The following is a 25,418-nucleotide window of genomic DNA, read 5'->3' as shown; positions in this document are numbered from 1 at the left end:
TATAAATTCCTTAGGCACTGTGCTGATCCCACACAGCATAAAGAGTTTATGTGACAGTATTGTGTTTCTGTCACGTATAGCACAGATTACATAACCCACATGTATTGCAAAACTATGCCGAGCTCACACCTTAAAGGGGAAGTCCATAGTGATCTATGTTTTTTTTTATTATTATTATTATTATTTTATTTTGCCCTGCATTTTTTTTTCATAAAAGGGTTTATTTATCTGTGGTTGTTTTTTTTCCATCATTTAGACCAAAGGTCATTTTCTAATTATTATTTTCATGTCCTATGAAATCTACAATAATGGAGATTGTAGAATTTCCTATATATTTACTCTCACGTTAATGTACTCTCCAACTTCCAATAGAAATGTCTCTTGATAAGTAAAAGAAACATACAAGAGAAGACGCTTTAATCACAGTTTATGGGCCTATCAAGACATTGTGATTTGACTTAATGCTGTTGATGGCGAAGATCATCAATGACAGGCCCAGGCTTAGCCACCCCGTGATTCTGTCTCTGACTCCGTACCACCTGCACAATCTTCATTTGCTGTCTCCCGAGTTGCCATGTGGCGCCAACAAGGACTCGTGAAACAATTCAAGGAAAAATTCCATTCCTGAAATAACTCTGCATTCCTTTTGCCTCAGAAGAGGAACACCGAAAAGAAGGCTGCACCCCCGAGGGACACCCTGTTTTTCAGTTTGGCCCAGAGAGTGAAATTGCTCTAAGCATTCTCCGCCTGTGCCATATCTGTGCTTTCCTGGGATTCTCAGCTACCTTTTGGTTATGGAAAATGAAAAAACTCAAGTCATCTTGAGAAAAGTAGGGTACGGTGAAGAACAAATAAGCAAAGTTCACTCACTCACCAAGACTAAGTTTACGATGTGTCTAAGGAATTGATTAATCTCAGACAATTCTGTCATTAGCAAACATCTAAGATAAATGTTCTGGTATATAACCAACAGCATATTTCTGGTGAAATGTTTGACGCATAAATATCGATATATCCCATAGAGCAATGTATTGCAAGAGACTCAGAAAGGTTTTTGACACAAACAAGTCTTTGTTTGAATTTGTAGGAATTTAGCATGAATGCAGAGCTGACAGCCAGGCCTATATGACTAACACACAAAGACCAGACATAAAGCTGCGTAGAATTAATACACAATAATCTGATTTCCATCGTATCAGCATAATTTACAGTGCGCCTTTGTTCACTTGTAAAATCAAAATGTACTGTGCACAACTGTTGCTTACTGTTTGAGATTTAAATTTTTTGGGGTTTAATGAAACATCGATTAAGTTCAGGCTAGGCCTGTAACATGGGTAGGTGTTCATAGATGTAAATACTCAAGTGGGAATGCGGGTTGGTAGGTCAATGAAGTCTTTGTGAGATTTCTGCTCGGGAAACAGTTTGACCAGTTAATCTATGCACCACTAGTTTGGGCAGAAGAGATATCTGTCTGTCATCTTCCATTCATTTCTGCTAAGATGGTTTTCTATGCCTTTTATGGACGTGCTGGGGCAGGCAAACAGTACCGGGACTCACATTCAAGGCTTTTTGAGTCGCTGTTTCTTTTTGTGGGATTGGCAACCTGTTTCACAGCAGCATTGCCTCTGTGAAGAATATGATTTAAAAGACCTGGTCACTTTGAACTGATACAGTGCTGCCCCAAAACAAGACATGAGTGGTAATTGTCAAGCCAGGGCGTGTTGGAGACCTTGTGTGACAATATAAGATATATAGATAGATAGACAGGCAGAGTGTTGACAACTCTGATCAGCTGGCTGGCATGAGATGACCAATTCCAGACAAGTCTGCACACACATTTACATGTATATAACAGTTTTATTACCTTGTAATTAATCTATAGGGTTTGCAAACTACCCCAACGCTTTTGATGTAGCTAATTTTAGATTAATAATGGAATAATACAGATTTGCCGTAAGATATCTTGCTTGAGATATGAGCGTGAGAGTATGAAAGCGTGAGTGTAACGCCAGATGCTTGAGAGTTGGCGACCCTGATAAATCATAATTTCATGGTTAATTGCTTGTACATAGATATTATCCCATTTCCCCCCGTTCCTCCAGGGTATATTGTCATATTCTGCGTTCAGGTTTTCAGTATCAGGGACACGTTGCCCCCTTTTCTGTGAGTTACTTACCCTTCCCCCTCCGGCCATCTTAATGAACGTGTGAAACCGAACACCGTCGCACCGGCTGGGCGGTACACCGAGCGCGCATTGCGCGCGGCCCCGGCAGCCGCTCGCGCTCCGCCCTCCGCCCTCTGCCGCCTCTTTATTTAGCTTTAGCTAAGTTCGGCTAACGTCGCGGCGAGCGGCTTCACACCACTCCCAAAAGCTCGCTGTAACCTATCCGGTTTATGGTCGTCTCTTTCTGTCATACGGGCTCTGTCCACCTTGTTTTGTTCTTTAATTCTCGTTTTAAGCGTTACTTTTGCGTTTCCGCGTAGACTGTAGGTCTCTTTTCACGGCGTGAGGAATACAGGAATATTTCAGCAGCGGACACCATGGTGCTCAAGTCCGAGGAGGGCGTCGGTAAGTTTGTCTCGCTTGCGTTTCTCCCCCCTCCTCTCTCCAGAAAGTTTCGGAAAAACACAAATTTCATATTTAAAGCGCCAGTAATAATTTTTCGTGGGATGTTGTTTTGAGAAACACTGGCTTATTTATATAAATAGTAGTGGTGGGGGGGCACAAGCCGGGTTACTGGCCGCCAGCCGAAAGGTATTTGTTCAGCATTTAATGCGCTTGGTTAAAACTCTTAAATTTATATATTTCCAGCGCTTCAATGTAAAGATCTACCAGGATTTATTATATCAATGTTAAATTACAGATTCGCGCAAGTATGTGGAGACGTTTTGTTATATTTTCTGTAAATATGAAGGTAATCTGACTTCAGTTGCATAATATATATCTGTTTTGTTTCAGGGATGATTTATAGTGTGTACAGTGATATTGTTTACCAAAATGTAACTCCAAGTAGTTACATACTCGCAACAGATGAATGTAAAGGATCAAATCTGTTTTCTTTATCGTCTTATGAAGTTTATGTAATTGTTTATCACGGAGGTATACAGAGCAGAGGATTTAAATCTGAAAATGTTTTCATTTTGTTTCTTAATACGCTATGCGCATATTTATCACTCCTTTCTAGCCCTTTGTTACTCTGGGGGAGGGGTGCCAGTTGTTCACTAGTGTAGAAGTTGTGACAGATTCGCATATGTTCGGTCTTGCCTTTAGGTAACGTGGAAAATCCTTATCGGTTATTTAGACATGCTTCGGGTCTGTTTGATTGCCATGTTAACCGTGAGCCAGGCTGGTTCACTGAATCTACAGTATTTCTGTGTAACAGGAAGGCTTTATTCAGTGCACTTATAACACTGTTATATAGCTGGTTAATGTCAGCTCCAGACAAGGCTGTGTCCCTTTGAGAGCCTCCGAGCACAGCAACAGCGAATGATTTCCAGCACGTGCTGGTCTTCGGTGTCGATGGTCCTGTTGAATACGCTGAGCTGGTCTGAAGCACTTCAGTGATTCTCTTCTGCATTCGGACGTGTCCCGTTAGCGCTTTTCGCCGCCGGTGTCTTAATCCTAGTAATGAATTGACCTCCAGTGTTTCTGAAGCTTCCTGAAGCGACTCCCATTGGATGCGTAGTATACAGCTGACGCGCAGGCTGGGTTTCCCGTAAATTTTGTCCTAAGGGTAGTTAAGACTCCGTCAGCAAAGCAGAGAATTTCTGAAAAATGCGATGCCACGCCTTTCTATACGTCCAGTGTCTGGAAATGCGTGATCTAATGCTGACGTGATGTTAGAAGCCAATTCGAGCCTTTCAGAGGTAATTATGGTTCAGAGAGGAATTTAAAGCCGTCAGATGAGTGAAAGAGAACTTGTCAGACTGCAGTTTTATCCAGTAATAAACAGGAACTTGGAACCATACTGCCCACTAACCCGGACTTAATATTTTTTTCTGTGATTTATTATTCTTAATATTTATAACTCTGAAGGAGGCGAGGTGGCTCTGTTGTCCGCTCATATCCTCTTGTGGCCTCGTCCTGGGTGCTCCCTCCTGCTCTCCCCTTGTATTCAGACCTGTTAGGGTTATGTTTCCTTCCTGTCCTGTTCGCATATCCTGTCACCGCTTCCTTCGCAGTCTCCGGCGGAGCGCTGCCCCAGGCTCGAGGCCAGAACGTCCCTCAGTGATACCAGTTACAGTTCTGCTTTTGTGTCCCGTCGGTTTCATGAAAGTTAACACGGCCGTTCCTGTGCTGCGATCTTTTGTCGGCGATCATAAAAATCTTCCAAGTGAACCAGAAAGCATAATTATGGTATGAAGATCTGCTGACTTCCGTTTATCTCATTCTCTTACCTTCACCTTCGTCTCACAAAAATTACTCCGCGGTTACTTAGGCTAAACTGAGAAGCATCTTACCCCCAAACCACATATATCCACCTCTTGTCACTGAAAATATTTTGAAATGTATTGAATAGATGGGTGTGAGTGTTTGTTTTTCTATGAAGCAGGGCATGTTTCCTCCTTTATGAGTGTATTCATATATTCAAACTCAAAACTCCTATGTTTAAGGGCGTCTTAAGCGCAATGTATTATCCTTCGAGTTGGTCAACAGATGCATGGTACACAGGAATCACGCTTTCAGAAAAGAGCCACATCTTCTCAGAGCCCAATCCAAAACCAGCTTTGTTGATCCTTTTCAAGCTGCTTTTGTTTGCCTGTCATATCTGAACGATCTACGTTCACCTGGAAAATAGTCATGCCCAACATAACAACGTTTCGGTCTACGACGGACTGCACATATGACGGTGGTCCCAAAAGATATTGAAGCATTTAAAAAAAATCTTTTATACCATATTTTCATTGTATATACCATATAGCCTATGTGTGTAGTAGGATATGCCATCTAGGTTTGTGTAAGTATACTCTATGATGTTCGCACAATGATGAAATCCCCTAATGACACATTTCTCACAATGGTCCCCATCCCCCTTCACCTGATGTTATAGGGTGTTTTCTCACACACATATCTGAAATGACTGATACTGAGTTATTGCTGCAACATCTCCGCATCTGTGGGGAACTCTCTACTGCTGTGGCCCCCAGCCACATCCTGGGTCTCAGTTAGCCGTGTGAGTGTGATGCTGCCGTGTGACCCATTTGCATTAGCTGTGAATGGCAGGTGTAAAGTGCTTGCTTGTCCCTGGAAGTAGAACTATCTTGTTTAAACACTTTTCCCCTGGGCCTTTGCTACTGCATGCTCTGAGCAGATGGCTTTGCACAACAACTGCTGTTTGAAATCATCTTAGGGTTTTGCTCCTGTGTCTCAGAAGGAGATGGGAGCATCTCTGATTTTCACTGAAACTGGTGTGCCGTGCCAGTATGCAAGCGATCAGATGGGTGGCTATTCCCCTTGAATACCCTAGGGTGGCTGGTGTGTTCCACGTGGTTCTGGTCCAGGCTTTTAAGTTGGTAAGGTGGACAGGAAGCTTCTCCCTCCACACAGCAGGCTTCACCTCATTCCCTCTGCCCTTAACTATCGTGTTCCCAGTGACCCAGGCGTGTAGCAGCAGGTCCCGATTCCCTTCATAGCTGTGCGCTAAGGCAGGAAACCACAGATCTGCTGACAAGACACCAGCGGCTGGGTGGTGCTGACGAGAACCTTTGCTTTGTTATGCAGAAGTTAGGGGTTTAAAGGAAACCTGAGCACCTCTGCCCAGCTCCCAGGGCAGTGCCCCCTGCTCTGTTTGTGACCCACTTTGAGGCTCGATAACCATGCGAGTGGTTTGGGTGACCCCCGTGCCCCCTGTACTGTTCCTCGGAGCGATATGGGATGTGTTTTCGGCTTCTCATCACAGATTTTTGGAGCCGATCCTAGGCAGTTGCTCACATGCAAGTTCTGTTAGTTGTGTCCCATCTTATGGGGTCCCATTTACATGGATCCTCAACACAGGGCTTGACTGATGAAGGAGGTCTGTGCTTGTCCTATTTGCAGGAGCAGGGCTAGTTTGGACCAATAGGCTGTTGGTTGTTGTCGTCATGGGTATTGTGGGTTTGGCTGGCTGTGCCCACACTGGGGGTTGGTAATATCCTCCCACACTGCCGTGTGGAGAGTGTTTATATGAGCCCTTGGCCTTGAAGGTCGGACAAACTTGTCCCTCATTTATGCTTAATCTCCATTAGTAGGCTGTGAGGGACATGGGACATCATCACGATTGGCAGCCTTTAAGCTGGTTTTCAAGGTTTGGCAGAAGGGACCACATTATTTGGGGGGTCCTTAGATGTGTATGAAAGGCAGAGATGACTCACATGTGGGGAACCATGCTTATGAATCTGGGACTTTTCTTCGGGTGGGGTGGGGGTTACTGTGTAACAAGTTGATTGAAATAAGCTAACCTTCCATGGAGGGAATTTATTACACTAGCGTGCGCGTGTGCGTGTGCGTGTGCGCGTGCGCGTGCGTGTGCGTGTGTGTGTGTGTGTGTGTGTGTGTGTGTGTGTGTGTGTGCGCGTGCGCACATGCACACATGGATGTGCTCTTTGTTTCCTGTGTAGCAGGATGCTGACGCTAGCTCACCCCTGCCCTGTTTGTTTAGATGAGAGGCCCCCTTTTTCCGGCTCAGAAGTTCCAGGGGCACAAAGTAAAATAACTTCTGTGATGCCTGCTGACTTCTCATGGCGTCTGAGGCTTTTTTCTTCCTGAGACCTCATTCTTTGTGAAAGGAGAGAGAAGCTAAATATGGTTTAACTTGCTGATGAGTCATATTTTACCCACGGCGAAGGATGATGAAATTGAATGCACAGAGCTTGCAGAACCAACTGCTAGAGTAACTTGCATCTGCTCTGTACGAAGGGTTTATTTTATTTCATTTAATTTTTTTTTGCATTCTGGTCCTGCCTTTATCTATATCTTGGTTACAGTTTGTTCTCTTTCTCAGCAGCTATTATTAAGGTTTTAGTAATTTAGATTTTTAATGAGTGTTTTCATAAAGGAACGTATATCAGTAGAAATGCTCCCTCTGTTGAGCAATTAATTACCAGCAGTTTTCAGGAAAGCAGCCATTCGCATAGTGCCTGCTATAGGCCACAAGGGGGCAGCACCCTTCTAGAGAATGGTCGTCTCATCCGGATCTGAAAGAGTGAATCATTCAGTCACCATTTCCAGAAACAGCATCCCATCCCTGCCTCGCACCTACCGAAGCTCCCGAATAAAAACTTCTCCCCTCTTTTTTTCCCCCACATCAAACATGGCAAGATGAGGGCAGATGGTCTGCTTTCTCAACAGCCCCCCCCCCCCCGGCTTTGTTACTAAGGATCCATGCCTCTGCTCTGTTTGCTTGTGTAGGAATGGCTCTGTCTGACTGGATGAGGTCCCTGTCACAAAAGACAGGAAATGGGGAACACTTAGGGACAGGCTGTAAAGTAGAGAGGGATCAGAGAAGAGCCGTGGGGCGGAGCCTCGATCCTGACGACGGCAGGGGAGGCAGGGCAGGGGAGGTGGGTGTTCTCCGTCTGCTGCCTCAGTCTTCACACTCAGCTGCGGGGTCTCTGCTCGCTCTCTCTGTCGGTGTCGCCAGTCATGGGGCAGCCGGTATTACCACCGGACCTGCGCAGGAGTGGACAGGATCTGTAGTAACACAGGCAAGTTGGAGAGGGGAGATCAGGGGACACTCTCGCGTAGTGTTCACTCTGGGGAGCGGATGGTCAGATTGTCTGTCGCTTGCCGTGAGAGGCTGAGTGAGTGAGGTAGCGTGATTGGTTTCCACACTGAATTTTCAGACACTCTGGCTACAGGAATGTAAGACCGACAGGCGGTTGTTTAACATACTACCTGCGGGGGGGTGCAGTACGTGCTGGAGGTGCTGGAAGCTGGTGATATGCTATTGTGTGTGTGTGTGTGTGTGTGTGTGTGTGTGTCTGCAGACTCATGAAATTTCAAATGGTTCAGCTGCTTGTTAAGTCACTTGTGGTGCACATGTGTGCAGATGGGTATGCATGTGTTTGCTGGGATAAATAGCTAGGGAGATGGAGCCACTGCTTTCCTACACGTGTCTCGGGAACACGACTTATTGACTAAGTGCTGCTCATCCTGGCGGCGGAATGGTTCTCTAGAGTCCCGGGTAAAACGTGTATTGGAAAGCTTCAGTTGAGTCTGCTAGCCTTGTGTTTTCTGGGATGAATTTTTATCTGGGCTGTCTGCACAGCGCCTGGCATTGGAGGGGAGGACCGTTAGTATAGCAGCGATTGTGATCTCCGCTCGGGTGCGGCAGGGATGAGCCAGCAGGGGCCCGAGGAAAAGAATGTGGCCCCTTTTCTCAGCATGAGGGGGTCTGGACTTTCAGATCGTGGTGGAACAATGGGGGCTCTGATCCACCACCACCAGCCCCTCCTGTATTCTCCTACCACGGAGACGCCTACATACGCTCGGACCCCTTTTTGTGAGTTCGGACCCTCGCCCGAAGTCTGGTGGTAGCCGGTAAGGTCTGAACTAAATGGTTCAATTGTCCTTATCCGTGTGAGCGGCCTGATTTGCCCCTTGTTGAAAGCCCCCAGGAGCAAATGCAAAAGGGTCAGAGGTCATGGGTTCACCCAACCAGAGGTGAGCATTATTGCTGGGTCTGAGTTATGCTTTAATGGATGCTACTCACCCCCACCTTGGCCATTAAAATGTCCTGGGGTGCTTGTCTTGTGGGGGTTGGAGCGCCTTGAAAGGAGCCTCTGTTAAGATAGGTGCCAGCTTAGACTGAGGGTGCTTCAGCAGCTCAATAAGAGACTTGTTGGGTGGTATGGCTGCTCAGTCCACCCCTGAGTGCCTCACCGAGGCCAGTCCTTGTTTCCCGGCATAAATGGTCACCCACGCTACAGGCCGTTGGAGTGAAAGGTAGCTCTGAGGTCAGGGGGAGGTGCGAGGTGTTGTTCTGGGAGTCCTATGAGGGAAGTGGCATGGGGGGTGCGGTGGTCATAGTGCTGACTTTACTCTGAGGAGAGGGGTATCTATGCCCCTTCCCCCCCCCCCCCCCCCCCTCACTGCAGGGTTTGCTGATTGCGCTGCGCTGGGATGCTATGGGAACCCCCACCTCCCTAAATACACGCTGCCTCATCCCATCTCATTCCATTTACTTGTTTTCCCGGGGGAGGAAATGGTAAGTAGGTTGCTGGGATCTCAGAGAAGATTGAGAGGCTGGAATTGCTGCCACCATTGAGCCGTGTGTGCGTGTGTTTGCACGTGTGTGTGCGAGCGTTCGCACTGCCACTTACAAGGGAATGGCTTCACCTGAACATCTCTGCAGACTTTCTGCCACTTCTCCATGCTGTATGGGAGGTAAACACTCTTTAAAAATGACTGTTGGATGAACATTTCCCCTCCACTTAGCTGTGATAAGGGCTAGGAGGGTCACTGGTTATCCCATTACATTGTGTTTGTGTCTGTGTATGGGGCTCTATGATTGACTAACTGTTGATCTGCTTCTCACACCTTGTTTCTGTGTAAAAGATTCAGCACCCTGTAGCATCCAGGTTTCAGTCTTTAAGATGGCTGGATGTGGCCACTTGCCTTTTCAGGCCTTGATTGGTTTCCGGCCGGAGCTGAGAAAGCAGGGGGTCACATTTGTTGCAGGTTTGAATCTTTGCGCAGTGATCTGAGAGGCGGTGCTTCCTGTGCTATTCTGAAAGGAAGTGATTTGTCTGGTCAAGATCGTAATCAGTTTGGGTTTCGCCAGGCCATGTTTTGCAGTAATCCCCGTTTACCACTGCCATCCCACTCTGCACTATCCCCTACAGAGCGCTGTTGCATATCTACACGCTGCCCTGCCAAGTGTTCCACATGTGCTCGGAAGTCTCCGGTCTGTCGTTTCCACGGCAACAAGACATGGCTGCGGCAGTCCTGACTGAGTTGAAGGGCTGTTGTCACAAAACAGGTTTTTCTGTACCCCTGAAGGAGAATCACTGTAAATGGGTTTTTTGGGACCGATTTCTTCCTATTTACATTACATTGCATCATAATTAACAGACGCTTTTGTCCAAAGTGACATTAGACATTAACACATTAGACATACGGCTGTCGAGGAGTCAATTAGGAAAAAATGTGGCTAGGCTGGCCTTCCAATGAATGCCCAGATAAAAGTGTAAGTAGTATCGGAGCAAGAGCTACACAACATCTTCGTAGCACAGCATAAACCTAAAGACAATTCGATAACAGGAAGTGCAACATTAAGAACAGTCGGAGACCAGATGCCCGGAAAGCTGGGCGATGGCTTCTCTGAGGCAGCACTTGTGGAGTTTGCAGCTCTGTTCAGCATAGTGATTGTTTGTGTGTGTGAAAGAAAAAATGCAGATGAGTGACCTCTAATGGCCTGCCTTATTCCACTCTTCCTTTTGCCACTTTGCGTGTTATTTTGATTGAAGACTGTCCACATAATGTCCCAGTAGCTGCAGTGTAATTCGAGTTGTTCTTCTTTTCGGTTCTCGACATAGACCTGAAGAGTTGATCCTCACAGCGACTTTTGAAGCTCTCACTTGTGATTCCTCTAAATTACCCGCTGCTTTCAAAACTGCTTGCTGAAAGCTTACTTGAGAAGACGTGGGAGGTTCTTGATTCGTTTTCCCTTTTGTTCATGTTCATAAAAATGACTTGATTTAAATTTCGGGGGTTTTTTTCTCTTCGTGTCTTATGGAAAATAGTTTATGGTAACCTTGTGATGTGGTAAATTCTGGAATTTAGATCTTCTCACGATTAGGTGATGGAAATTAGGTGAGCGCTGCTCTCCATGTGGTTGTAATCTGTTTCATCTGTTGAATTCAATTATAGTACATAGGTGTGTAACCATTATAGTGTAAGGTGTTCAGCTGTAGTGATCACGGCTTCTGTAATGCTTACAGGGTGTGTGTTTTAAAATGGACCCTAGAAAGCACAGGAGTACTTTATCTCAGGCAGTTCACCACTGCTTTTGAGGACACCGCTAGTATTTGCCTCATTGAAATGGGACCGTAGATCCTATTGATTGGTCGCTAGCTAACTGAAGGACCGACCTCACTTGGCTTTTTTTCGGTGATCTGAGTTCCAAGATGGCCAGCTGCATTCGACACCCGGGCATCCCTCTGTGTTCTGGGAAGAGGGAGATCCGGCCTTTTCCGCTGTTCCCGAGTCCTGGGTGTCTGTCACGCTGGACTGTGGCCATGCGGTCCACAAGAATGTTGTGGGTGGACGTGTGGTTTCACTGGAGCTCCACCCAAAATGTCCACTCTAAGAAATGTTTAAATGTTAGTTTTTTTTCCCTCACTGTTAACTTGTCATGTGATTCTTCATGTGGGATTACCACAAGCAGGCATCTACTACTTTTTGCTTGTTACAATAATATTAATGAACACCATTTATCCTACTTGGTCACTTGTGTCATGGTGGTTTAGTTCCAATATCTAAGTGAGCAGACCTCTGTGCTGAGATCTACCCCCACCCTCCCTTACTCAGATTGTAGCCTAATATTCTGTAAGATCAAAGAGGACTGGTGTGATTCCTGTGTTTTCCCACAGAAAGCAGTAGTTCGGATTTAAGCTGCCTTCCATTGAGACTGTTTTTGTTTGAACTTGGTGCCGTTTCTCGCTGCACGTGCCCTTGGATCCTTGGTATGAGTTTTATGGCAGCGATCAGCCTTTGTGAGTTGGGTAGCGATTGCAGTTGTAACATAAAACAGAGCATTCTATGGTGAACCCTAAAGGGGTGTAGCTTTAACTGACTCATTAGTAAAAGGAGGTTTGGGTGGAGGTTTGCTCTGAGGAGACTTCACTGTCGAATGGCGCTGCTTTCTCAGCTGTCATGTTCATAGTGAGACGGGCCCGGCGTCAGCCATGTCTGGTGATCCCAGCATCCCTGCCAAGTTGTAATGCTTGCGGTCAGAGGCTCAATGCCCTGCTTTGCATCCTCATTTCCATCAAAAGCACCTCCCTTCCCAGCATTGCTACACAAATGTCATGTTGGTGTAATTTTGTCCCGCACAGCAAAGGACTTGGTACAGTCACATGTTTCCTATCCAACCGCGAACTGGAATTCCCTGCTTTGTCCAGTTGTCCACCTTTGTGCTGTATGTCCCTCATTGGCCTGGTGATTTCCCAATATAAACTCACAACTGAAGATCTTTCAGTCATCAGCTGCTTGCACTAAATAATCATCCAAATGGTTTTTCTGAGTTGTTCCATGCGCTGGGTTATTCCACGAGCTTGGAACCTTTGCTGTCGAACAGTGTCTGAGCTTGACTGTTCGCTAGCACATGAAAAATTTGACTCGTGCCTAAACTCGAGGTGAAACGCTAGGGTTGGACTGGTTTAGGTTGCTTTGCCTTAGGGTTGTGCTGTTAATTTTCAAACACTCCCTTGACTAAACAGTTGACTAAGGAGCTCGGAATGCGCACTAGGCCAGCCTGCCCTGAGCCTCTGGCTAATCTCCATGCTCCCTCTCCTACTTCCTGCCGGTTACTGGAGGAGCGTTCCATGTTCTGCTCTCCTGGCTGTTGGTGCAGCTTATCAATCCCCTCCCCAAGACTGTCACTGTTGGTTTTGGTCGTGTGCAGATAGTGCGGGTTCTAGTGTCATACTCCTTACACTGTCATGTGATTTCTTTGAAGAACATTCTAGACTTCACAGGTTTTCTGTTATATTAGTTCACAGGGTGAATTATCACTTAATTTTTATTTAGTGGATGCTTTTATCCAAAGTGATGCTGGGATTTGAACTGGTGGCCTTCTGCTCATGAGTGCAGCACCCTAACCAGCTGAACCCTGCACTGTACTTGTACTTGTGATGTTCTGTATACTTCTGAATACTAGGGCGACCCAGATCATGTTCAGATGATTAGTTCAGTATTTGTTTGTGTGACCATAGGAGAATCTTAACTGTGTTCTCTCCGTGTTGTTGTGGGGTGTCCTCCGGTTTGCCCCCATAGTCCAAACTCACGCTGAGGTTAATTGGAGATGGCAAATTATCCGGAGGTGTGCGTGAATGGTATGCAAGTGTGCCCTGCGATGGGTTGGCGCCCCATCCTGGGTATGCAAGTGTGCCCTGCGATGGGTTGGCGCCCCATCCTGGGTATGCAAGTGTGCCCTGCGATGGGTTGGCGCCCCATCCTGGGTATGCGAGTGTGCCCTGCGATGGGTTGGCGCCCCATCCTGGGTATGCGAGTGTGCCCTGCGATGGGTTGGCGCCCCATCCTGGGTTTGTTCCCCGCCTTGCGCCTGTAGCTTCCGGAATAGGATGAGTGGATGGATTGTTCAGTCTTTTTTTTTTTTCTTCTATCCATGTATCCTTGCCATAAATATAGCCCTAGCTGCTAGCATGCCATTAAAAGTCAGCAGAGCTGTCTATCCATAAGTGACAGATTCACCAATTTGTCATTGCTGGCTGTTTTGGTGCGTTTGTTCAAATTGCAAGTGTGGATGCAAACAAACGTGTCCCCCTCTCCTTATGTTCTCCTCTAGTGCCAGACGACCTGACCCCTGAGGAGCAGCAGGAGCTGGAGAACATCCGGAGGCGCAAGCTGGAGCTCCTGGAGGACATTCGGGTATCCATGGGGGGGGGGGTATCCGTTTCATCTCAAGAATTCAATGACCGTCTAGCTGCTTGGCCCCCACCCACCCCAAAAATTTCTCTCACAATTGAGTGCCCCTTCCTGTTTATTCAAGGACCCAGATATTTTAACTGAGAGCTTCTTGGGCTGAGAACTGCTTAGTCCAGCCACATCTCTAGCGCTGTGTCATGCAGTATACGATCCCCCATCCTGCGCCTCTTTCGGTTTGATTCCAGCTGCTCTCGGAATGCAGAAACGAAATTCCACAAACCCACAGGATGTCTGAAATACCCGCCCTACAATGGCTACTGACGCCCTGTCTTTACCTGACCTTCACTCCTCCTCATGGGTCTTCAGGATGGCCAGTTCTGTTTGTTGTCATGATGCTCTTCTTGCTTTGGGGTTTGGGGTGTCCCCCGAACCATGGGTTTCCTGCCATGACAGGAAGTCGGTGCCCACAGCCCTAAATATGGGCAGATCAGTCTCTGCTGCTCTCTGAAGATGTTTCCCAGTGTCATTCTCATGATTAGATTTAGAAACAAACAGTTTGAAGGAAAAGGGCCATTTCGGCTCAGTGTTTCCCCTGTTATTAGATCTGTGCTGCTGCTGTCAGCCTCTGTTATGGCTGGACACTTCACAGGAACAAGGATATCGGATCACTGCAAGACGGAGGGTGGGCCAGAGGAGGTAGGGTGAAGGTCAAGGGGTCGACTGTTAGTCCACTGTGGTTAAGAGTAATTCACAGTGCTGCCCCCTAATGTACAGAGGAGGTGCATCCAACATGTACAGCTTGTTTATCAACATCAGCCTGGCAGAACGGCCCCATGCGCTGAAGCTGAACCCCTGATATCCACAGGAAGGCATACAGCTGCCTGTGTGCCCCCATGCTGGCTGTTTCCTGTTCAGTTTCACACAGCTGTGTGTGATTACAAGCCATTCAGAGCTGAAGATGCCTGCTTTGGGGGGGGGGGACTCTTATCTTCATTAGACTGTTCGTCTGCACAGACCCTGGCGAGGTTTGACACTGGTACTACTCTGACCTCCCCAAGACTCTGAGTTTGTAAAGCTGCATTTCATTGTATACGCCGTTTACATGTGACTAGACCAGTGTTTTTCAATTCGGCCCTCTGGGACCAACTGAGTCTGCAAGGACCGGATTGGGGAACACTGGACGAGACTCTTGACTTTGCTGCCCCCTACTGTACGTGTGGCTTTAGTGCAGGTCTGTCAGTGGAGGGTCGGGGGGGGGGGGGGTGAGAGGCTGGGGGTGCGTGTGGCGTGCGAGGCTGCTGTCGCACGCCCACGCGTGGCCGCCTGGGTGGCCCGGCAGCCCCCTTTGTCCTCCCTCCTTCTGTACACCCACATGGCGTTCTGCTCTCCTCCCATTGGCTCCTTCATCTCCGTCTCTCCATCTCTCCCCAGCGCCTCAAAGATGAGATAGCCGAGGTGACCAATGAGATTGAGAACCTGGGCTCCACTGAAGAGAGGTGAGCCAGTCTGACGCGTGGATTTCTGTGCCTTTTACCTGGTTTTTGACAAACACCCATATAACATAATTGGTTGTTTTGGAGATCGGCAATTTACTTGAAACTTTAATGGGTTGAATGAGTTTGCTTTAAAGGGCATACTCTGGAGTTGGCTGGTCTGTGGTCTTCTTTAAGGGTTTTGTAATCCTCTCCTGTTTCGGCTATGGAAAGCAGTGGGTGGGCCTAGTGGTGTGGGCTCGGCTAAAGTAATGGGTGGCGCCTCTTCAGTCACACATACTCTGTTTTAATCTGACTGGACAGTGTGGCTGTGCCTGTAGCCTTGGTTCCTGGCTGTTCTTTTGCAAATCGGAGAACCATTCATGAAAAATGAGGCAAACAGTTCAGTGGGTCCTTTAAGAGGCTGACGCACACGATTCTCCATTCATAGCTGTGACACGAGTCTCCACCCAAGCAGCAGTCCCACCTAACTGGTAGCTGTGACCCCATCAGTCTCCTCCGTAAAATGACCTCCAATGCGCTTCTGTATAGTTGAAGGGGAGGAAGTGGAGAGGGCCATCTTCTGCCCTGCTGGGGTGGGGGGGTGACATCGCTGTGAAGCCCCACCCTTTCCTTAGTCGGGGGCGGCTGAAGTGAAGCGTAGCCCTCTGTGACTCCATTACATCATGGAATCCGCTCATGCCGGCCCCAGGGACGACGATGCCCTGCAGGTCGTTAAGAGTTATTCACCAGCCTGAAAGTCCGGGAAAGGCCTTTTGGTAAATGGGCGCCTTCGCGTGTCTGTTTATGGCTGGGATTTCAGCTGAGCCACGTGAGCGGTTCATCGGTTCCCTGCGGGCCCCCGTAAAATGTACCTAATGCCCTCAACCATAGCAACCCCCCACTTACGAGAATGAGCCTGGTAAATTTAATTATTATGAAAATGTTTGACGTGAGTAATGGAAAAGCTGACCCGTGTTCATGATGGAGGCATTTTCAGTGGGAAGTTCTGTTTTTTTTTTTTTTTTTTTTTTTTCCCCCCCTTATTGCGATCTTGTTTTTCTGCTCCAGGAAAAACATGCAGAGGAATAAACAGGTGGCCATGGGGCGAAAGAAATTCAACATGGATCCCAAGAAGGTAAAATGAGTGTGCAGTCGGTGCATCTGGGCTGGAAGGCACATGATTGGCTTCCAAGATCTTGCATACTGATTGGTCAATGTGCCGAGCCAGATGGGGAGTTATGGGGGATGTTTGTATTTCATGCAGACTGAGTCTGTTGTTGTTTGTTGTTCACCCAGGGGATTCAGTTCCTGATCGAGAACGACCTGTTGAAGAACACCTGTGAGGACATCGCTCAGTTCCTATACAAGGGGGAAGGGCTAAACAAGACGGCCATCGGAGACTACCTGGGGGAGAGGTGAGCACCAGCACTTGTCTGTTTGCATTCTCATCACCAGTATGTTAGCTGTTCTGGTGTCCCCGACCAGAGCCCTGACTGCGCTGCTGCAGAAGCGCCCCAGTCTAAGCAGAATTGGTGGTGCAGTCAGGTTTGTGACACCCTCTGGCAGCGCCTGGTATGTCTGTAGAACAGGGGGTCCTGCAGCAGAGTCTGCTTGGTCAGGCTGGAAGGGGGGGTGGGTAGAGATGCACTGGGGTGGGGGAGTGAGGCCTGTTCTTAATGGTCCCCCCAGATTGCTGGATAGGTTACAGGCCAGGACTGGCCGCAAAGCCCATCCGGAGTGCTGAGAGCCTCCCTGGGGAGTTTTGTCCTCCTGTGTGGCATATCTCTTGCTCACAGTGCAACATGGGTCAGGGCTGATGTAATGTGTGAAGATCAGCACCCAACCCCAGCAGCTTCTAATGATGCTCATGACCTGATACCCGTTGCAGAGATGACTTCAACATCCAGGTCCTCCACGCCTTCGTTGAGCTACATGAGTTCACTGATCTGAACCTGGTCCAGGCCCTCAGGTAAGGCGACGCCCAAATGCCATCCGCGTGACCCCCAGGAAGGCAGCATGGGTCTCATGTGCTCGTTCATTTCTGCAGTGATGTCACTGATCCTGCTTCTCATTGGCTCATGCTACATCTGCACCCACAGGCAGTTCTTATGGAGCTTCCGACTTCCAGGAGAGGCTCAAAAAATCGACCGCATGATGGAAGCCTTTGCTCAGCGGTACTGCCAGTGCAACCCTGGCGTCTTCCAGTCTACAGGTGTGTGTGTGTGTGTGTGTGTGTGTGTGTGTGTGTGTGTGAAACAGAAACTGAGAGGGTCCCTGACACAGAACCACAGTCTCACTCTTCGCCTCTCAGTATCGATCCAGGGTGTTTGATTTCACCAAGTTACGCCTCGACACGCCTGCCGTCTCGGTACACGAGAAGGTGTGGTGTCCTCGTGCTGCCTTTGTGCTCGTATAACCAGGCACAGAATTTGACGGAGGCGGGAATGACTGTCTGCTGAGCCCGACCGGTCAGGCAGATCGGACCCACATCAACGCAGTGACGCAGCAGTGACACGCCCTTGCTAGCATTTTCTGCCTTTGCAGTGTGTAATCAAAAAGCACATCCTGAAACACAAACCCATGTACGCTTGTCATCCTAACATGCAGTGGTGCAGAGTCCTCGTCTGAGGATCACTTTCATGGCCGGTGTATAGTGCCCATTTATATTTAAGCGGTCCATTAGGTTCTCCTACCGCTGAGTGGATCCTCTTAGTTGGTCGGCTGATTTGGTTCATTTTTTTTTTTTTGGTGGTGATGGATGTTTGGTCATGTGACTGTGTGGCCCACAGACACCTGCTACATCCTGTCATTCGCCATCATCATGCTGAACACTAGCCTGCACAACCCCAACGTGAAGGACAAGCCCACAGTGGAGCGATTCATCAGTATGAACCGGGGGATCAATGCCGGAGGCGACCTGCCGGAGGAGCTGCTCAGGGTCGGTTTGTCACCAGGGCGGCGGCTTCTCCTGGCTCCACGTGTCTATTGGCCCCTCTGGTTGTCCCACGTTGATTTATGTGTTGGCCCGTGTCTCTTCCCGCAGAACCTTTATGACAGCATCAAGAATGAGCCCTTCAAGATCCCAGAGGATGACGGCAATGACCTCACGCACACTTTCTTCAACCCTGATCGGGAAGGCTGGCTGCTCAAGCTGGGTGAGTTTGGCTGGGGGACAGACCTGGTCCTACACAGGACCTTCTAAGTGCAAGACCTTCAGGACTGTAGTAGCGCTGCTCATAGATGTGGGCCAGACACACACACACACACACACACACACACACACACACACACACACACACAAAGATCCCTTATCACCACCTGTAAGTGTAGCTCCTATGTACACAGTGGATTATGTTTGTGTTAATTTTAAATCGCCCACATCCAGAGACACCCTTCAGATACTTTTGATGCTTCCTCCCCCCCCCCCCCCCCCCCAGCAGATCAGCACACATGTGGACCATGCTCACTGAGTCTCTTATCTTTGCATTTAGACACAGTGTAGCGACTTCCTGCAGATGGAGGAATGAATCGTGCCCCCCCCCCCCCGTTTGGCACCCATCTAGTCCTCTCTGTCATTCCTATCACCTAATGGGGTTTCCCTCTTCCTCTCTATGATCACGCAGTGGGTGAACATGTGTTGGAATAACATGTTTGGAAAAAGGGTGGTTTGTACTGAACCATTAACAGCGAGACGTTCCTGCAGGCCCACGGGGGCAGCTGGGGACCTGCCGTGCCTCTGCTGGCACCGCTGTTCTAACCTAACAGCCCCCCCCCTTGGTCCAGTACAAATCCACTGTGATGTAGTGAGTTACTAGCTGTGACAACCCCCTGCCCTCCAAAAAAATCTGTTTGTCATTCTTTCATTTTGGTAGATGGAATAACAGATGGTTGGGCAGGCAGTATGTCGCAGAGCTATTGTCCTTTATTGCTGAACTGGGGCTCCCCCTGGTGGCTACTTTATTGGTGGATTGTTTTAGTAGCTGTACTACAAAAGTAGTATTAAAAGCCTATACTAAATTTAGCATTTAATACTGCCATATCTTGAATGTGTAATTTTATTTTTTAATTTGGCTTTTATTTACCCCATTGAGTTTTTTTTGTTTTTGCTTTATAATGCTGCCACCTATCTAGTTTTGTAAGGCATTTACCCCAGTAAGCAGTACAATGATTTCCATTTTAATTTCATTTTGTGTTCTTTTCTTCCTCGTTTGTTCGTTTCCATGATTTTGGCTGTTGTCTTTCCCCCAGGAGGTATGTACACTTACCCTTCTCAAATTTGCCCATCGCTCTGCTCTTGGGTGCTTCCAGTGGTCCGCCATACTTTTCTGTTTGATTTTGCTTTTGTTAATTTTACTTGCAAACTGAGTTTTATTTGGTCTTAATTTTTTTTTTCCTGGTTTCCCATCTGTCTTGTTTCGTTTGGCCCTGTCATTCCAAGCCGATCGGTGTCCACGTTTCGCTGGCTCTCTATGTGGTCGCCAGGCGGGGTGCTTTCAGCTCTGGCCTTCGGTCAGCCACGGTCACCCTGTTTTTGCTGTGGTGCTTATTCTGGCTGGGGTCCGTCTTGGAAGTTGCAGTATCCCCTCTTCTGCGTGTATCTCACCCTTTCCAGTGGTGGGCAGTAAAGAACACAGAGGGGTTTTTCCAAGTTCTTTGGTCATGTGAGCTACATATGTACCTCGATCCTTCCGTGTTTTCTGATTGGATGAAGAGGTAATACTGCATCTGCCAATCCGGGCCAAGCTCCGCTCTCTTCTGTGCTGTGACGGAATCTAAAGACTGACCGTGTGCCCCAGGGGTGTTGGACTGGGGGTGTGGCATGTGGGGGGGGGGGGGGGGTGGATTGGTCCACTGAGGCATGGCTCCTTGACACCCTGAACACATGGGGTTTGCATGACTTCACCCCCCCACAGAGGTTGATGGTGATAACTGTCTACCAAGTGTTTGATGCAGCTGTGTTGTGATGACACCTGAAGCCAAATAACACTTCCCATGTTTCTCTCCAAAGGAGGTGCTTGTTACATGGAAGAACAGAGATATAATGACAATAAAGCTTGACTGGTCACTTTCAGCAGCTTATTTAAATGCTCCATTCCTGCATTTTTGTGCAGAAACATGAGTCCATTGGTTCCTTCAACTGTTTCTGAATGCGCTGATGTGGCGTTGCGCTATATTTTGCAGATCCATGATGCAGTTTTTTTTCCAGCCCCTCCATTGGTTATTTCAATACTGACACAAGTTCCCTTGCATCTCCAGAGCAAATGGAATTTTTGCAAACTTCACATGCAGCAGACCAGTGTGGCCGTGTCGGTCATGTGTTTCCTTCTCTATTTCTTAAAATATGCAGCTGCTTTTGGTGCCCGTTTCACGTGAGGTTATTGTGTAGAGGTCGGGTTTTACACCCAGACCCTGTTTTCTTTTCTCCATGACTGTGGTGATCATCTGGGCCTAAAATGTATGAATAACACTGACACCAGGCAGTAAATCTGTCACGCGGTCGTAAGGGTAATTTCCTGACAGGCCCACCTCCCCCACCCCACCCAGCATCAGTGCCTTTGTCTGCTCCCTGTCCCACACTCCTCAGGCGAGCATCTCATACAGCAGGAAGGTCAGACATCCATCCAGCTTTCCTCTGGAAACATCCAGGGCAGTAAACTCCCAAGCCGCCTCGAGGTTAGAAATCCCATGATTGTTACTGCCTGGCCTGGAGATTTATGTCACCGTGACCTTTCGTGGTACTTGGGAGGACGTGACCTCTTTGGCTAAGTGCCGGGCTTTACCATTCAGGTTCTCAACGTGATGTCTAAGCCTTCTTCAGTAAAGCAGGAGAGCGACTCTGCAATGGGATTATATGAGAGTGGTTTATATGCAATGTTGAGTTTGTGCCACCAGCTTTAGTGTTTAGTGCCACTGGATCTGGTAGAGCTCTCTGTAGCAGCAAAGGTATGATAAGGTAGGGGGGTTAAAAAAGGTATTTCCGGATTGACGTACGTCTAGAAGCCCAGAGTCTCTGATGCCCTCCAGTACCAGATATTCAGGGCCCATTAACATTGCTCTAAAGCAGTCTCCCAATCTGGTCCTCGGGGCATTTTTTGGGAGCAAAAATGTGGACTGTCTGTGGCGCCCAAGGACATGGGTTGGAAAACACTGCTGTAAGGAACATTTAGATGTTAAAGAAGAGTGAAGTCTGGGGTGCACAAGCCCATGGAAGCGTGTGGAACTTTATCAGCTTCCTCAATGATCTCACTTTCTTCTGGATTAAAATGGTTTTGGGGCGTCATTTTGGGTCTGCGAGTTTGTCGTATTGGAGAGGCTGTCGAGAGGAGAGTCTGGGGGCCTGACGTCTGGCCGTCGGTGCTGAAAGCATGCAGTCTGCTGGTAGCCGGAGCCTCGTAGAATGCTAACTCTGTAGCACTGGGCATCCACAGGCATGAAGCGGTGATGGGGTGGGGTCTGCTGTCTTCTGGGAGAGGATTATACATCTCATTCTGCTGCGAGACAGATGCTGCACTGTTCTGTTTGTGTGTCTCCTGCCCGCCTGCTGCTGCTGCTGTGTGCGCGTGTCCTGACGTCCCCTACCATCCCTTCACTTTCCGACCTTTGACCCCCGACACTAACCTCCTGGTCTCTGTTCCTCAGGCGGACGTGTAAAAACCTGGAAAAGGAGGTGGTTCATCCTCACAGACAACTGTCTGTATTACTTTGAGTACACCACAGTAAGTGACCCTCTCCCTGCTTTCAGCTCACAACGTCACCATCGTACCCAGAATGGCTTATGGCGTTTTTCCACTGTTACCAAGAACTGAGTGAAATGCACTGACCGGTGTTCTGCACATGGATTATCTGAAGGAAAAAGCATATATTCTATGTGTTGTTCATTATTGGTAGTATCATACATCACAATGTATTGATGCCTTCTCAATTAACTCGGAACTTGAAAATTTCCCACCGGCTTCTTAAAGGTCTGTAGAACAGCCGGACGGAATGAATTCGTAATGCAAATTTACACTGAATGCTTGCGTAAGATGCCGATTATCACGGACTTGCTAGTGGAATTTGGCACTTAGTAAATCATGATTTACACTGTGTGAACAGTAAATAAGCGGCTCTTTTTGGTTTTACATCACTGTTGCTATTCAAAGCTAGCAAAGCCTTTACGGAGCTGACCCTTCTGTGGTGGAAAACCGAAGCCAGCTGGAATCTCGCTGTATCTAGTTTCTGTCTGAGTCTGACTTTGTTCCTGTATGCCAGTGGAAAAGTGCCATGATAGATTAGGATTTTCACCCATTGAGGTCTGCCAAGCATGCCTTGTTGGGTGGGGTGGAGCGAGGTGGGGGGGCAGTGGTGGGCAGGGAGGCGGTGTAAGGTGCTTATGGAGCCAATTTGTAGAGAGGGTCAGGGTTCCATGAAGACCCGTCTGACGTTCCTCTGTGATGTCTCCCTTTCATCAGGACAAAGAGCCGAGAGGGATAATCCCTCTGGAGAACCTGAGCATTCGGGAGGTGGAGGACAAGAAGCCTGTAAGTCCCTCCTCCCTCTCACAGAGGCTCTGTCTGACCCTGCCTCGTGGCTCTGTCTGACCCTGCCTCGTGGCTCTGTCTGACCCTGCCTCGTGGCTCTGTCTGACCCTGCCTCGTGGCTCTGTCTGACCCTGCCTCGTGGCTCTGTCTGACCCTGCCTCGTGGCTCTGTCTGACCCTGCCTCGTGGCTCTGTCTGACCCTGCCTCGTGGCTCTGTCTGACCCTGCCTCGTGGCTCTGTCTGACCCTGCCTCGTGGCTCTGTCTGACCCTGCCTCGTGGCTCTGTCTGACCCTGCCTCGTGGCTCTGTCTGACCCTGCCTCGTGGCTCTGTCTGACCCTGCCTCGTGGCTCTGTCTGACCCTGCCTCGTGGCTCTGTCTGACCCTGCCTCGTGGCTCTGTCTGACCCTGCCTCGTGGCTCTGTCTGACCCTGCCTCGTGGCTCTGTCTGACCCTGCCTCGTGGCTCTGTCTGACCCTGCCTCGTGGCTCTGTCTGACCCTGCCTCGTGGCTCTGTCTGACCCTGCCTCGTGGCTCTGTCTGACCCTGCCTCGTGGCTCTGTCTGACCCTGCCTCGTGGCTCTGTCTGACCCTGCCTCGTGGCTCTGTCTGACCCTGCCTCGTGGCTCTGTCTGCTGCAGAACTGCTTCGAGCTCTACATCTCTGAGAGCAAGGACCAGGTGATCAAGGCCTGCAAGACAGAGGCTGACGGCCGGGTGGTGGAGGGCAACCACACGTTCTACCGCATCTCAGCCCCCACGGCCGAGGAGAAGGACGAGTGGATCAACAGCATCAGGTGAGCATCAGGTGCCAGGGCCAACTGGCGGCATGTTGAGGGCGGGCGGCTGTCCAACTTCCACTGCGTACCTCTGCATGTAGAACTTAATACTGGGTAGGAAATTGCTGTGCATGCCAGCAGTTTAGGGAGGCATGTTGTCACGTCAGCATAAGCGATGCCCGCATTTGACCTTCAGAGCTGCATCCAGTTGCTGGTGTAAGTAGTCCATCGCTCTCTAGGAGGAGATATAGGCAAGTTTGCCATAACACCCCCCACCCCCCACTGTGCTTCTGTCCTCAGGGCTGCCATCAGTAGGGACCCCTTCTATGAGATGCTGGCTGCCCGGAAGAAGAAGGTCTCGTCCATGAAGAGGCACTAGGCTGGCCTAGTAGCTGCCTTCCCCCTCCCACTCTCTGTCCCTTTCCCTTCCTCCTTTGCACTTCTGAAATTCAGCCATGTCAATCTCAACCAGTAGGGGGCAGTAAGATGGTTCTAAGGCGGTTTTCCCCTACACTTCTCCAGACCCCATACTGCCTTTGGTTCACATCCTGTCCCTCACTAATGGTCAAACCCCAAATATGCTGTCAGTCAGACTGAGAGACACAGAGCGGCTCTGACAGTGTGGCACACTGAACCAGAATCCTGCAAACAATCTAATGTGCTTTACTGTGTATAGACGATACAGGTAACCTATCTATTTTTACAGCGAACACTGTAATGGTTTTTTTTTTTATCATTATTATTATTTTTTTTGAATGGTTAATTTTGAGAGACATTTTGTGAGTTCTGAAGACACAAAGGTCGTTCTAACCCTTCTGGAATCTCGTTTACAAAAGAATAATGGTGATGAGTTAAGATGCAGTTTATTTTGCCAAAGCTGCCTCAGAGGTTGGTTTGCCTGACTGGGACATGAAGATGGTACTCAGACAGAGCTCAGCTGTGACCTGGGAGTTTGGGGCACCGGGATTGTCAGAAAGCTTGGATGCGTGTTTGGGTATAGTCCAGCTGTCAGACGGCACGGAAATGGGCAAGGATAGCAGACCGGAGTATCCACAGGGTCTCCGGAAGCTCCTAAATCTGTGACCTGTCAGAATCATGGAAAGATCTTGGCCTGAGCCCTAACTTGGGGCTGCAGGAGGCTTGGTTGGAATTCCTGCAGCCACGGGACCCTGACTTTTGTCCTGAGTTCATCTCCTGCCAAAGGCACAAAATGCTGAGTCTCGGACTGCCACCTCCGTGGCCACAGCCCTCCTCACGATGGACTGGTTAGACTGGACTTCAAAGTTCCTAATAGTTTAATAATGTTCTGCTTACGTTTCATTTACACATCATAATGGGGGGGGGGGGGGGGACTACAGAGCCAGCTGTTTAAACAAATCTGTTTTATGAAGCTTTATCGTTTTTGGTGGGTTCCTCTTAAATCTCTCATCAGTGCACTGATGATCTGACCCCCCAAGTCACATGGCTGAGAGTATTTGTATATTTATCAAGGTTGTATATACTTAAATGTAGAGGATTTGGTCTTTATTTTATATCGTCAAGTATTCAGTTTGTTCAGCAATATCTTAAAATACTTCCTTTTTTTCCACTCCGGTTTCTGATTTCTGTCATGTAATCTAGGATTGGTTTAAAGAAATAAAAGTTAATGAATTTCACATTCTTTGGAGCTGAATGTTTTTCTCCATTGTCGTGGATTAGTGTCACCTCCAGTGGTTCTCCTGGCAGGATTCTAAAGGGCCTCTGTCACTTAAGGGTCCTTACAACACCCAACCCCCCCCCCCCCCATGCTCATAAATATTAAAAAGGCTGTGGGGAAATGTAATTTGTGCTGTTCCCCCCCCCCCCCCTCCATAATATTCAAGGGACCTTAAGTATTAAATTGTACAAACATCCCAGTGACTGGACGTGATGCCCTTTTCCTTATTTTCATCTTGCATCATTTTTTCATGGAATAAAATTCAATGAGAGATGCACTGATGGGGCTTATAATCACATATCTGCGTATGGCCAAATGCCGTAAATGTAAATAAAGTCGGTTATATTTCTTCTGTGTCATTT

At 48.3% G+C, this 25,418-nt stretch overlaps 1 protein-coding gene across 4 annotated transcripts in view; it reads left to right on the top strand.

Moving 5' to 3' along the window:
* LOC111853183 (cytohesin-1-like) overlaps window positions 1-25,015 on the top strand; it is a 38,166-nt gene extending 13,151 nt beyond the window's left edge. Inside the window, exons 1-13 of one of the 4 annotated variants that reach the window (XM_023829835.2) lie at window positions 2,299-2,569; window positions 13,509-13,591; window positions 15,020-15,084; window positions 16,132-16,198; window positions 16,360-16,478; window positions 16,952-17,032; window positions 17,163-17,275; window positions 17,853-18,001; window positions 18,107-18,219; window positions 21,701-21,779; window positions 22,515-22,583; window positions 23,224-23,378; window positions 23,661-25,015. In XM_023829835.2, coding sequence (XP_023685603.1) covers window positions 2,542-2,569; window positions 13,509-13,591; window positions 15,020-15,084; window positions 16,132-16,198; window positions 16,360-16,478; window positions 16,952-17,032; window positions 17,163-17,275; window positions 17,853-18,001; window positions 18,107-18,219; window positions 21,701-21,779; window positions 22,515-22,583; window positions 23,224-23,378; window positions 23,661-23,739 — 1,200 coding nt within the window. In that variant the 5' untranslated portion in view covers window positions 2,299-2,541 and the 3' untranslated portion in view covers window positions 23,740-25,015. Of the gene's footprint in view, window positions 1-2,298; window positions 2,570-7,552; window positions 7,684-13,508; window positions 13,592-15,019; window positions 15,085-16,131; window positions 16,199-16,359; window positions 16,479-16,951; window positions 17,033-17,162; window positions 17,276-17,852; window positions 18,002-18,106; window positions 18,220-21,700; window positions 21,780-22,514; window positions 22,584-23,223; window positions 23,379-23,660 lie in introns of those variants that run through there. The other 3 variants (XM_023829838.2, XM_023829836.2, XM_023829834.2) reach the window with 3 other exon arrangements.
* The last annotated feature ends 403 nt before the right edge of the window (window positions 25,016-25,418 follow it).

This window comes from Paramormyrops kingsleyae, chromosome 22 (genome assembly GCF_048594095.1).
Source record: "Paramormyrops kingsleyae isolate MSU_618 chromosome 22, PKINGS_0.4, whole genome shotgun sequence".
Taxonomy (NCBI): Eukaryota; Metazoa; Chordata; class Actinopteri; order Osteoglossiformes; family Mormyridae; genus Paramormyrops; species Paramormyrops kingsleyae.
This window is presented reverse-complemented; position numbering and strand designations above follow the sequence as displayed.